Below are 14,521 nucleotides of genomic sequence, written 5' to 3'. Positions count from 1 at the left end.
CTCCAGCCAGCAGGGCTGGCAATACAAGGACTGGGATGGACACTAGGGAATGTGGGTGCTTGGGGGTGCTGCGGCAGAGGTCTCGCTGGCTGCTAGTGGGTCGGGCCGGTCAGAGCACCCAACACACCATGGACGTCTGGTGATTGAGTGGCAGGATGTGAATCAGCTGAGGCAATGGGGGAGGACGTTCCTTGAAGGGAAAGCAGGGCAAATAACATCAAGAGATGTGTTTATGAGAGCAGAGTGTGGTGGGTCAGAGCTCAGGCACTGGAGCCTAGCCTCCAGAGCTACATCCTGGCTCCAGGACTTGCTGGCTGTGGACCTTGGGCGAGTCACTTGCCCTTTCTGTGCCTCAGTGTCCTTGTCAGTATTACAGGGAGGGTCACAATAGCCCCTGCCTCCCAGAAGCACCATACTGGTGTCTTAAATGAATGTTGAGCTCTCATCCAGCACCAGGAGATATTATACACCTATCACCTGGTGGATTAGTCAGAAATCTCCACAGAAACAGAACCAACAGGATGTGGAGAGAGAGAGAGAGAGAGAGACATATTTAAGGAATTAGCTCGCGTGACTGTGGAGGATCGGGAGTTCCAAGATCTGCAGTTGGCAAGCTGGAGACCCAGGAGAGCCAATGTTTCAGTTTGAGTCCAGAGACAGGAAAAGACTGATGCCCCAGCTGCAAGAGATCAGGCAGAGGAGTGCCCTCTTAAGACTGGGACTTTTTGTCCTGTTCTGATCCTCAAGTGATTGCACGGGGCCCACTCACACTGGGGAGAGCAATCTGCTTTGCTGCATCTACTGACTCAGATGGGAATCTCGCCCAGAATAGTGACTGACCACATGGCTAGGCACCACGGGGCCCAGGAAAGGTGACACATAAAATGAACCGTCACACCTGGAGGATGTCATTTGGGACAACCCTGAGAGAAAAGAACAAAGAATCCCCATCAGGCCCTGAGGGGCTGGGGGATTGGGGACAGGAGTCAGGCTAGGCTTTAATTCCAGGCTCTCTGACTCCAGAGCTACACTCGTGACCACCTCCTTCCAAAGTGAGGGAAGGACCATCATTCTTGCCTTCACTCAACCTCATTAGGCACCTACCATGTGCAAGAAGTCATGGGGGACGTATGTAAAGTCTCTGAGAAAACCATAGGGTTTCAGGGCACCTGGGTGGCTCAGTCATTAAGCATCTGCCTTCGGCTCAGGTCATGATCCCAGGGTCCTGGGATCGAGCCCCGCATCGGGCTCCCTGCTCAGCAGGAAGCCTGTTTCTCCCTCTCCTACTCCCCCTGCTTGTGTTCCCTCTCTCGCTATGTCTCTCTCTTTCAAAGAAATAAATAAAATCTTAAAAACAAAACAAAACAAAACAAAAAAACCATAGGGTTTCTGTGGGAAGGAGGGGGTGGTTAACATAGGACCCAACAGTCCCACCCAGGACCTCCCTGGAGATTGGGGGCAGGAAGTCACAGGATTGTGCCCCTTTGGGATGGTTGGCAATGGGTCATCCCTTCCTCAAACATTGGTTGAATGCCTTACCTGGAGAGAGACCTTGTCTCCATCTCCTCCCTGTCCTCCACCCTGGAAGATGCTAGGGGAGCCCAGGATCAAACACAAGGAAATGGGCAGAGAGCAGCCTCTCACCAGCCTTCCTCCCTCAACCTCTCTCTGCAGAGCCGCCCACAGTGCAGGTGACAAGACACACAGCCCAGGATGGGGGCATCACACTGAAATGCTGGGCCCGGGGCTTCTACCCACGGGACATCTCGCTGAGCTGGTGGCTGGGTGAGGAGGAGCTGGTTCTAGAGACTGAGTATGTGGAGACACGCCCCAGTGGAGATGGCACCTACCAGATGTGGGCGGCGGTGCAGGTGCCAGCCAGGATGGAGGACCGGTACACTTGCCATGTGCAGCACTCTGGCCTGAACCATATTCTCACTGTGGCCTGGGGTGAGGAGCTGGGTTTGGCAGAGAGGATGAGGAGGAGCAGGGGAGGGTGCCAGGGTACCCAGAGATAGTCCCATGGCCTGAGGCTGCTGCCCCCTTTTCTCTGCCTTCCGCAGAAGCACCCTCTCATCCGTGGATAACCAGTGCTGTGGTTATCTCCACCATCTTCACCATCACTTTCTTGCCAATGGCTGGAGTGTTGATCTTCATCAAGCAGTACTCTCAAGGTAGGCAGGGAAGAAAAACAGGGGTGGAAGGCCCTCACAGCTGGCCAAGCCCTGCAGGGAGAAATGCTCTGCTCCCATCCTTCCACCAGAACGATTCCCTCCTGGGGAGCAGCAACTACTCTTAAGCCCCTGTCCCCCATCTATGGAAAAGCCCAAGTATCCCCACCCCATAGCCATATATCGTCCTGAGGACCCTGTGGATCCCACAGCCAGGGAAGACCACTAGGCCTGACCTTGGAAAGGCCCTAGAGGGGGAGAGGGAATGGAAGGTGGGGACCCAGGACCCCACCTCTGCCTACCACCCACCTAATCTCTGGTTTTGTGTTCTTTTTCTCCCCACAGCCAGGAAGCAGGAATCTTGCCAACAAGCCCCAGGTGATTGTGGGATGGGCGGGTTGGGGAGAGGAAGCCCCAGGTGCTCCCAAGCATGGCTAAGATGCCTGAGAACCAAAGATGGAGGCAGGGTGGTGGGTGAGCGCTGTCTGTCTCCAGCATGGCCTCATCCCTCGCTCCCTCCCGCCATCCAGGAGCCAGGTGGAGGGGGTAGGGAGCCACCACTGACTTTGGGGGAGAGCTGGGGAGCAGGCCAGGTCACCTCCCTACTTCCTCCCTGCAGGTGGAGAGGACCCTGCAGTGAGAGTGGAGGCTGCTCAGCTGCTCTGCTGACACAAGTCTGCAGTCACAGGTCAACGAGGTGTTTTGTGGGGTGTTTGGGGGCCTCCAGGGTGCTAGCTGGCTGGCCGTGGTGACCCAGCTGGGAAGGGCCCACCCTACCCCCAAACGGAGCCCTTCACAGCACCATCAGCCTCGTTACAAGCAGTCTGTGCCACTAAGCTAGCTTTCACCATCTTCCTGAAGTCCTTTTGAAACTCTAATTGTCTCCTGTTTGGGGGGTGGGGGGGTGGGCTGTAATAATTCCTCGGCTCACACTTGACAATTTGCAGAATACTTTCATGTTCAGTGTAAACCCTGCTTAAGTCTCTCAGGTACTCTGTAAGTTTGGTGATGTTATTCTCACCTCCAGTTCCCCAACATGAAAATGGAGGCTCTGGGCAGTTAGGGAAGAACCAGAACAACAGTCAAGGAGTTATGGGGGCAGCATCCTGACCCCATCTGCTGGCATCTGGAAGAAGTGTCCAAATGCCTGCCTCTTTGTATAAGTGTGTTCTTGTGTGTATGTATATTTTCTTTTGTAAAGGTGATTAAAGTGTTGGGGGTGGTGAGGGTGTGTGGTTCTGGGAGCATGAGGGGGAGGGGGTCCATGATGTATGTGCAGGTGTGTAGGGGGTGAGGGTGTATGGGAGGTGTGTGGTGTGAGGGGGTGAGGGTCTGTGTGTGGGTGGTATCTTTCTGTGGATGAGGACAAGTTCAGAGGGACGGCTGCCCAGGGGCCTGTTAGCTGAGGGGAGCTGAAGGATGGGAAATAATATGGTCAGAATTTTCCATCCTGTCCTTTTGGATGGTTTGAAGTTTTACACTAAGGGAAAGAGGAGTTTCACCTTGTCCTGTGGAAATGCTTATTAAGATTCTTGTTAAGGGTGTGTCTGGGGAAGGTCCAGCCTCACCTCCGAATTTTCAGTGGAACAGAAACCCCACATCTCCCTTGTGAACAAGAATCTCCTGGGGAGCACACATTTTTGTTTATTCAGAAAGCAGTTCCAGTCTCATGGCCATCTGATGTGCAAGGGGAGGGGACTCCAGAGCCACAGCAACGGGACCACTCCACCGTCATAAAGGACACAAGGCTGGGCCCCTCGTAGGGCAAGGCCCCCTCCACCTCTCTGGAGGACCCCAAGGTATGACAGAGCCTCTTCTGGGACTTCTGAAACCTTCATGTCTGCAGCCCTGGGAGGCCCCAAGCCCAAGGATGTGAAAGATTTGTGATACTAAGAAAAGATTCATCTGCCCTGGTGGCCTGAAGGGCCTCAGCAGGGAGCTCCGAACTATCTGATTGTACTGAAAATGAAAATGTGTCTTAGATGTCTGTCTGCCTCTCCTCGTAATGCCATCGTGATCCATGTGTACAAAACAGGGTTCTGAGCACTTTACAGGTACTCAGCTGTTCAATCCTCATGGCACACCTGGGCGGGAGAATTAATAATCCTGTGCTACAGGAAAGGAAATGGAAGCCCGAGGTCCTACGGCTGGTTCATGCTGGAGCCAGGAGGGAGGCCAGGCAGTCTGGCTGCAGTCTGGGCATCTCACCATTGAACCGCCACTGTGCCATTCTGGAAATGGGTATGTAAGTCCAGGGCTGCAATCCGTTATCTGCGGTTCTGAAATGCAAAACCCCAAACCAGAATTTTCTTCCTGATTTTGGCATCAAAACCCAACCTGAAGTGAAGTGAGGCTACCTGTGGGCCATTGGGCCTTTTCACAATTTTCCACAGAAGTACTGATGTCTTTGGTTACATTGTGTCACCCCAGACAACCTCTGGAGATGTTATGTAATGTTCAGCATCTGCACCTTGGCACTTTCTAAAACCCAAAGAATTCTAAATTCTTAAATATATCTGGCCCGAAGGGTTTCATGTAAGGGCTTGTGGACCTGTATTAATAAGGTTTTGTGACAATAAAGGTTTTATTTTTACAGTTGTCTAATGGTACAGTAAAAAAAATTGGGGCACAAAGTGGGTCTGGCCCCCACCAATGGAAGGGCACACATGGTCAAAACTTCCCTGAGGCAGGGTGAGGGCCCAGGGTATTGGTGGAGAAGCAGATGGTGGGGAGGCTGTTCTCCCCTTTCCTGAGTGCCTTCCTCTGCTAGAACAGTTCACACGCCTGACAGAATCTGGTCTTCCTGCTGCTAAGGGCACCGCCATCCTGACCTTCAGGGAGTATCTGCTCTGTAACTGCATTATGAGATCTTGGAAACTGAGCATTGCTTCAGCTTTACTTTGTTTCCTATTTCCTTTACAAGCTAGTTCAGTGTTTTGCCCATGGAACCATAGAATACTTTTTAGACCTAAAGGGACCCTAACGCATCTCTACAAGCCCCTGATAATTTGACACTCTCACTCACACACACACACACACACACACACACACACCCCACCATCATGCTGCCTTCCTTGGCCTCTCACATTAGAGTCCCTCCTGTCCAGGATGTCTGCTCTCTCCGGAGCACATCTCTCTCCCCCTCTCTCTTTTACCTTCCACCCATACCCCAAGCACATATTGGTTTAAGTCTGGTGCACCTGCAAGAATTGAGGCAAAGGAACACGATCAACCAGCACCCCACGGCCAGGTGGGAGGTGAACCTGGGTGTCCTGAGTCTAATTTCACAGAGGGATGAACAGGCCCAGAAAGTATGGCAGTCTGCCCTAACCCAGGCTTTGCTCCAACCCCCATTTTTGCTTCTCTGCTTAGCAATCAATGGCTGGTCAGTGATCTCAACCAAAGACAGGGGCCCTGGACCCAGCTGGACCAGCCCAGATGCCTGCCTGCCTCCCTGGTTCCTTCTTCAGCACTCTTTCCAGGAGAGAAGCTTGTGAGAAGACAGAAGGCAAATGCAGAGGGACTTCATCTTAGCCTTAAGTGTTGCCCTGGGTGCCCCCCAATAACGACCACAGTCTTAGCAGTGGATAGAGGCAGGAGGGCAAATGAGGAGGGCTCTGAGCACCCCTGGAAGCAGTAAAGGGGCCTACAAATCTGGCAGGGGCAGGACAGCAGCTTTGAAAAAAAAAAAATGCAGACCTGCAGGAAAAGCAGCCTTTTCACCCAGCAGGACATTACTTCCACTAGCTGCTCCTGGGAACTGCTTCCCTCTCTCAGCCCACACTGGGCTGGCCTTGGCTCATGACCATGGGATCTCCACGTGCAGACCATCCTCTCGCTCACAGAGGCCAGGACATCTCCCATGTGGGAGGAATGCTACTAGCCTTCTAGTCCTCAGGCCGCCCTGATATACCCCTACACTGACACAAACCTTACCTGCTAACCCTCTGGAGTCTGGTCCCAGACCACAACTTTTTTTAGGCCAACCATACTTAGGGCAGAATTCAGTGTGGCCTGGCTGGAACCCAGCTGTGATGTTTTAAATGAATAAATGCATTGATTAATAATTAATATTCAGTGAAGGATATTAGATTCTATGCCCACCAAATACAAGCGTTTTTTTTTTTTTTAAAGATTATTTTAGAGAGAGAGAGAATGAGCAGGAGGGGCAGAGGGAGAGAGTATTCGAAGCAGACTCTACATTGAGCACAGAGCCCAACACAGGGCTCCATCCCACGACCCCGAGATCACAACCTCAGCCGAAACCAAGAGTCAGATGCTTAACCAACTGTGCCACCCAGGTGTCCCCAAATACAAGGCTTTCTTACAAGCCATCTCCAATGCAGCCTCTGTCCTCCCCAAGTAACTGCATTGCTCCAGTCCTAGAATGCCATGCCTGTGCTCCCCACAGCCTCCAGGAACTCTCTGAGACTTGTGCTCAAGCCACCTCCTGGAAGCCCTCCTAGCCACCCTTGCTCTGAGGTCCCATGATGCCCACAGCACATGGCTCTGGGCTATCTCTAGGACATGTCCAGGCAGTCAGGGTCTGGCCAGCAACAAAGCCCGGCAGGAAGGCCCATACCCGGGGTTGGCCGTTTTTTTTCCCCCTCCTCTAACTTCCTGAAGAAGCTCACAGACCAATGTACACAGGAGAGGACTAAAGACCCAGGCTGTTTCATCGGTGTCTTTTTAGCCTCGTCCCTATGCTGCCGCATAACTGAATAGTAAGTTTCAGAATGGAGTCACACAGCATCACCTCAAGGCAAACAGCAAGAGAGAAGGGAGTCAGCCTGCCAGCTCCCTATGCCAAACGGCTGACCCTCAGGCAGGCTTCTCCAGGCCTGCTTGCTGGCCATGTTGATGGAGCCATCTGCTAGAGCAAGTCCAGGACAGGGAGAGACCCAAAGAGTCAACGAATCACAGCAGGGATGGAGAGAAGCTGGGCCTGAGTTAAGGGAAAGGAAGGCTGTTACCAAAATCCACTTCCCACTCACAGCACCAACTCAGAGAGAAGGCAGAGTAGGTCTGCAACCACCTCCTGAAACATTTGCCTGGGAAGAAACAGAGAAGCCAGCCAGTGGGAGGGAGCTGCGGGGTGCCTGGGAAGGTTGGGAGGGGAAGAATCCTGCAGGCTCCAAGGGGGGGGGGGTGTCTCTCATCCAGGTTAGGCCCCTGCCTGACCACGAATCAGATGGGGCTGGGTGGGGGTGAGGGGAGGTTCTTCTCAGGAGCTCTCAGGTGGATTCTTAATCACACAGCCTCCCTGCTCTTCTCTGCCTGAGCACCAGGGGAGAAGACACAGGGGTAACTTGTCCTGGATCACCTGTCCTCCAACCAGCCTCTATCCCCATCAGGAGATGAGGGGCCTGGCACTCATCATCTTCAATTCTAAAGGCTAGCTGGGCAGAAGGTAAGGAGAAGAGAAGGCCCCTTGAGAAAAATGATTTGGGGGACAGGCTGAGCTTGAGGTCTCCCCTAAAATCTCTGAAGATAAGAACACGCTGCTCCTGAGATCCGTAAGTTTGTGTGCTGCCTGAAGACTGGTATCTCATGCCGGCTGACCTGGCCTACTCTGGGGAGATGCCCAGCAAGGAGAGGCCTGGGGTAGCACTCCAGTGGTCTGGTTACAGCCTCTCACTCAGCCTCAGGGTCCCACTCTGGTCCAGCCCAACACAAAGTGCCAAAGTGCAGGGGACTCTTAATTCCAAGGTTTAAATAATAGTTAAGTAAGATGTACAAAAAACTGGGACACCTGGGGGCTCAGTTGGTTAAGCATCTGCCTTTGGCTCAGGTCATGATCCCAGGGTCCTGGGATCAAGTCCCACATCGGGCTCCCTGCTCAGGAAGGAGTCTGCTCTCCATCCCTCTCCATCCACCTCTCCCCTTGCTCTTGCTTTCTCTCTCTCTCTCTCTCTTGCTCTCGCTCAAAAAAATAAATAAAATCTTAAAAAAAAAAAAAGTACAAAAAAACTAAACATATGTATCCCTCTGGCTCAGTAACTCCACTCCTAAATCTTATGCCTGGGAGAAGAAAATTGCATACTTACGTTCACCAAATGACAGATTCTGGTGTTCAGAGCACTGTTCATAACAGCCCCACACTGGAAACAACCCAAATGCCCATCAACAGAAGAACAGATAAACAAATCTGCTCTACTTACACAATGGAATATTTGTACCAAATTGGAATGAAGGATTTATGACTCTATACAATGGCATGGATGAATCTCTCCTGGACATTAAGTAAAATGAAAGAAGCCAAGCAGAAAAGCACACACTGTATGTTCCATTTCTGTGAAATTCACAAAAAGACAAAACGAATTCACGGCTGAAGAAGTGAGGACAGTGCTTGCCTGCTGTGGAAAATGAACGGGAGTGGACATGGGATTTCCGGGGGTGCTCCATTTCTTGTTCTGGATGTACACTTCGAAATTTTTTTCAGAGCTATAAATTTATGATTTGTGCATTTCTGTGTGGATGCTACATTTCAAGTGGAGCAGAGAGAAAGAACCACCAGTATTTCCTGGAGTCTGTAACACTGAAACCACCCACAAACCCACAACCAGACTCAAGGCAGACCCACTGGTTACACTCACCCTGTCCAGCCAGGACTTCTGGAATCGGACTGAGGAAGGGAGTGCTAGGAGTAGGGGAAGAGCCTGACTCTTGAACCCAGAGGAGAGACACAAGCCAGAATCCCAACATCAAAAGGCACTCTGGAGGTCCTCTATTCCATGCATCCTAGCCCAGGCATCAGCTTTTTCTGTAAAGTATTAGATTGTAAATATTTTAGATTTTTCTGGCCACATACAGTCTCCAACCACATATTCATCTTTATTTATTTATTTTTTTTATAACTCCTTTAAAATTTAAAAACCATTCTTACTTCTTGGGACTTGCAAAAAGAAATCGAGGGCCAGATTTGACAACCCCCGTGCAACCTAGCCCACGCTAGACTGCCGCTCTAGGACCTCTGACAGACGCTCCCGGTGTCGGGGTAACAAGGGCTTGCCTCATCACCACAAACTGGCATTTAATGATCTGCAACCGGGAGGAGGGAAGCAAGATGGCGGAGCAGTAGGCGACCTTGTTTGGACTGGTCCCCTGAATTGAGCTGGATACCTACCAAACCATCCTGAACACCCACGAAACCAGCCTGAGATGTAAGAAGATACATCTGGATCTCTACAAGCAGAAAAACGCCACCAGGCGCGAGGTAGGAAGGGCTGAATCGTGAATCTGCGGGCAGCTATGGGAAGATAAACAGAAGCGGGAGGGAGCCACCATAAGCTGGTGCCGGGAAAGTGTTACAACAACCGAGCGCAGAAAGCGTCCTGCTCCAAAAGGGGCAAACACTCCAACCGGGCAGGGCTTTAGAGCAGGGCTCAAACAGGATCCAGGAGCTGGGGTGCGAGGGAAGCGGGGGGGCCCTGGCGGCGAGCGCGCGAATCGGGACCACTGGCTCTTTTAGAGGCACGAAGGGCAGAGACAGGCCGGGGCCCCCGGGTCGACCTCTGTGAAGGTTGCTGTGAGCGCGCACGGTGGGGAGGCGGCGGTCGTCGCCGGCGCTTACAGAAACGGAGACTGTGTGTTCTGGAGGGTTCAGAGAAGAGCAGACTGATTTCTCTGCTCCGGGACAGACGTTTGGGTGCAGCCATTTTTGCTCTGACCCCCAGAAGAGGTGGAAGAGGCACTGAAAGCCACCAGAGAACAAAAGCTCAAAAACTCAAAAAACCGGTTTCCAAGGAGCCCATTCCCCCTCCACCACCATCCAGGGCAACTCTGCCCAAGCCGGGTTGCCTGAGAAACAGCGCGTCAGGACCCTCCCCCAGAAGATAGGCTGGAAGAACAAGAGGGTAACAACCCGAGGGGCCCCATAAAACTGTAAAACCCCAACACCAGGGGAAAATAGTATATTGAGCTCCAGGCATTGCCTCATGGCTTGTGAATTTTTCAGATACAACTCTCTTTTTCTTTTTATTCTTTCTCTTTCGCTTCTTCTGTTTTTTTCTCTTTACCTTTTTCTCATTTCAACTAGATGTTCAATATATCAACTTATATTTCATAGTAGCTTTTTAACTTGTACTTTCTCACACCTACATTTTTTTACAGATATATGCTTTAGTGTAGTCCTTTCCGCATTCAATATTACCTTTATATATATACCAGTTTTACTTTCCCTGTATTTCTGGGAAGTAGTGTCCTCTAACAAACAAAAAAATACACCCAAGAAGAACTGAAACATCCTACTTTGCCCACACTGAAAGATTATAGCCCCCCTTCTCTTCACCCCCCTTTTTTTAATTTATAATTTAAAATTTTTTTAATTTTATAAATTTTATTCTTGGGTTTCATTTTGGCTTTGTTTTTTCAGTGGTGGCTTCCGACCACTCCGGATTTTCCTAGGGTGCATCTTGCCTGGGTCATGGTTGGTATTTTGGACTCTGTACATTCCCTCAACCATCCCTCAACAACATGACTAGGAGGAGGAAATCCCAACAAAGAAAAGAACCAGAGACAATGGCCTCTGCCACTGAACTAACAGATATGGATATAAGAAAGATGTCAGACATAGAATTCAGGGTAGCACTTATGAAGTCATTAGCTAGGCTTGAAAAAAGCATTTGTGACAATATAGAATCTCTAAGGGCAGAAATGAGATCTAATTGCACTGAACTTAAAAATGCTATGAAAGGGAAGCGGTCTAAACTGGATACTCTAAAAGCCAGGGCAAATAAGAAGAACGAATTAATGATCTAGAAGATAAGCTGATAGAAAGGAAGGAAGTCAAGGAGGATAGGGATAAACAACTAGAAGCCCATGAGATCAGTGACACCATGAAATGTTACAAAGTCAGAATTATTGGGATCCCTGAGGGGGTGGAGAGAGAGAGAGGACTAGAAGGTATACTTGAGCAAATCATAGCTGAGAACTTCCCTAATCTGGGGAAGGAAACAAGTATTCATGTCCAAGAGGCAGAGAGGACCCTTCCCAAGACCAATAAAAATAGACCAATACCCCGGTATATAATAGTAAAACTTGCTAATCTTAGAGCCAAGGCAGCTATCCTGAGAGCAGCTAGGGGGAAGAGATTTCTTACCTATGGAGGGAGGAACATCAGAATAATGTCAAACCTGTCCACAGAGACCTGGCAAGCCAGAAAGGGCTGGCAAGACATAATCAGGGTACTAAATGAGAAGAACATGCAACCAAGAATACTTTATCCAGTAAGGCTGTTATTCAGAACGGATGGAGAGACAAAGAGCTTCCAGGACAGGCAGAAACTGAAAGAATATGTAACCATCAAGCCAGCCCTGCAAGAAATAATAAAGGGGGATTCTATAAAAGTAGAAAGACCCCAAGAGTAACATAGACCAGAAATTTACAATCTATAGAAACGGGCTTTACAGGCAATATGATGGCACTAAATTCATATCTTTCAGTAGTTACTCTCAACGTGAACAGCCTAAATGCTCCCATGAAATGGCACAGGGTTGCAGATTGGATACAAAGACAGGACCCATCCACATGCAGTCTACAAGAGACTTATTTGGAACCTAAAGACACCTCCAGATTGAAAGTGAGGGGATGGAGAACCATTTATCATGCCAATAGACCTCAAAAGAAAGCTGGGGTAGCAATTCTCATATCAGACAAATTAGATTTTAAACCAAAGATTGTAGTAAGAGATGTAGAGGGACACTATATCATACTTAAAGGGTCTATTCAACAAGAAAATCTAAAAGTTGTAAATATCTGTACCCTCAACATGGAGCAGCCAACTACATAAGCCAGATGTTAACCAAAATAAAGCAACATATTGATAATAATACATTTAATAGTAGGAGATCCTAACATTCCACTCTCAGCAATGGACAGATCATCTAAGCAGAAGATCAACAAAGAAACAAGAGCTTTGAAGGACACGTTGGACCAGATGGACTTCGTAGATATATGGAGAACATTCCACCCTAAAACAACAGAATGCTAATTCTTCTCGAGCACACATGGAACTTTCTCTGGAATAGACCACATACTGGGTCACAAATCAGGCCTCAACTGATACCAAAAGATTGAGATTATTCCCTGCGTGTTATCAGAGCACAATGCCTTGAAACTGGAACTCAATCACAAAAAAATTTGGAAGGAATTCAAACATGTGGAAATTAAAAAGCATCCTACCAAAGAATGATTGGGTCAACCAGGAAATTAAGGAAGAACTTAAACAATTCATGGAAACTAATGAGAATGTAAACACATCGGTCCAAAACCTATGGGATACTGCAAAGGTGGTCCTTTCAGCAATGTGGCAGAATACAAAATCAAAACCACAATGAGATACCACCTTACACCAGTTAGAATGGCAAAAATTAACAAGACGGGAAACAACAAATGTTGGAGAGGATGTGGAGAAAGGGGAACCCTCTTTACACTTGGTGGGAATGCAAGCTGGTACAACCACTCAGGAAAACAGGATGGAGGTTCCTCAAGAAGTTAAAAATAGAGCTACCCTAGACCCAACAATTGCACTACTAGGTATTTACCCCAAAGACACAGATGTAGTGAAAAGAAGGAGTACATGCACTCCAATGTTCATAGCAGCAATGTCCACAATAGCCAAACTGTGGAAAGAGCCAAGATGCCCTTCAACAGACAAATGGATAAGGAAGATATGGTTCATATATTCAATGGAATATTACTCAGCCATCAGAAGAATGAATACCTACCATTTGCATCAACATGGATGGAACTGGAGGGGGTTATGCTCAGTGAAATAAGTCAGTCAGAGAAAGACAATTATCATATGGTTTCACTCATATGTGGAATATAAGGAATAGCACGGAGGACCATAGGGGAAGGGATTGAAAATTGAAGGGGGAGAAATCAGAGAGGGAGATGAAACATAAGAGACTATGGACTCCGGGAAACAAACAGGGTTTCAGAGGGGAGGCGGGTGGGGGGATTGGGTTGCCGGGTGGTGGGTATTGAGGGCACATGTTGGGATGAACACTGGGTGTTATACACAACTAATGAATCATTGAACACTACATCAAAAACTAATGATGTAATATACGGTGGCTAACTGAACATAATAAAAAAAAATGAAGAGGCACCTGGGTGGCTCAGATGGTTAAGCGTCTGCCTTCGGCTCAGGTCATGATCCCAGGGTCCTGGGACCGAGCCCCACGTCGGGCTCCCTGCTCAGCGGGGGGCCTGCTTCTCCCCTTCCCTCTACTTCTCCCCCTGCTCATATTCTCTCTCTCTCTCTCTGTATCTCTGTATCTCGAATGAATAAAAAGAAAGAAGAAAAAAAATTATCTGCACCTGAACTTTTTTATTTATTTATTTATTTATTTGAGAGAGAGAATTTGAGAGAGAGAGAGCACATGAGAGGGGGGAGGGTCAGAGGGAGAAGCAGACTCCCCACCGAGCAGGGAGCCTGATGCGGACTCGATCCAGGGACTCCAGGATAATGACCTGAGCCGAAGGCAGTCGCTCAACCAACTGAGCCACCCAGGCGCCCCTGCACCTGAACTCTTGTGCGGGCTTCTCCAGCCTAAAAAAGCTGATGTGAGTGGTGCCTGGCTGGCTTGGTGGGAAGAGCATGCAACTCTTGATCTTGGGGTTGTGGGTTCAAGCCCCACCTTGGGTGTAGAGATTACTTAAAATCTTAGGGGAAAAAAAAAAAAAGCTGATGTGAGTTTCCATGAATACATTTTCTGCAAGTCCTGTGAAAAATACACCAGTAGCTACCACCATTGCTAAGCTCCAGCCTGTGAGTACCCCCCACCGCTGCCATTTTCCCAATGCCCTGAGAAAGTGGCCTGATGCCCTGGGTATGCCAGGTCACCCGTTCTGACAACCCACAGCTCCAAGTTGGATTCAAGAGACAGCTAGCAGTCCTCCTGCAAATAGGAGCATGCCTTGTTGCAGGGATGCCAGGCTTGCACGGGGGCTTAAAACCAAGCCTCTCTTCTAACCCGGAAAGAGAGGCTTTACAACAACCTGAGGGAATATGAAAGAAGCCCCTTCCAGCTGGCACTTGGATATGAGGAATGGTAATTTAGAGAAGATAAAAGAAATAGATATTAAAGATTCTTATACACCTAGGTATTCTTCAGAATGGGTATCCATTATATGCTCCTTTTAAGTCTTACCAGTTCCTCCAAGATGCTCCCTCTAGCCTTCTCTCACCCTCTTCTCCCTGTACATGTTCCCCCCTGCTCTTTTCCTTCAGCTCTCCTCCTTCCTTCCTGGGTTCAGTGCACCCCCCCCCACGGCAGGCAAGAATTTGCTTTTGAGCAGCCCCCTCTTCCCTTGTTCTGCTCCCCAGCTGCTGCTGTGTAAGG

At 49.2% G+C, this 14,521-nt stretch overlaps 1 protein-coding gene across 7 annotated transcripts in view; it reads left to right on the top strand.

The window, feature by feature from the left end:
• LOC116626420 (H-2 class I histocompatibility antigen, Q10 alpha chain-like) overlaps positions 1-5,186 on the top strand; it is a 72,239-nt gene extending 67,053 nt beyond the window's left edge. For all 7 annotated transcript variants that reach the window (XM_032395730.1, XM_032395732.1, XM_032395733.1 and 4 more), the window contains 4 exons: positions 1,675-1,950; positions 2,064-2,174; positions 2,517-2,549; positions 2,791-5,186. In XM_032395730.1, coding sequence (XP_032251621.1) covers positions 1,675-1,950; positions 2,064-2,174; positions 2,517-2,549; positions 2,791-2,840 — 470 coding nt within the window. In that variant the 3' untranslated portion in view covers positions 2,841-5,186. The remainder of the gene's footprint in view (positions 1-1,674; positions 1,951-2,063; positions 2,175-2,516; positions 2,550-2,790) is intronic.
• The last annotated feature ends 9,335 nt before the right edge of the window (positions 5,187-14,521 follow it).

Source organism: Phoca vitulina, unplaced genomic scaffold (assembly GCF_004348235.1).
Source record: "Phoca vitulina isolate PV1807 unplaced genomic scaffold, GSC_HSeal_1.0 scaffold87, whole genome shotgun sequence".
Taxonomy (NCBI): domain Eukaryota; kingdom Metazoa; phylum Chordata; class Mammalia; order Carnivora; family Phocidae; genus Phoca; species Phoca vitulina.
The sequence above is the reverse complement of the archived record's forward strand: the minus strand, read 5'-3'. Positions and strand labels throughout refer to the sequence as shown.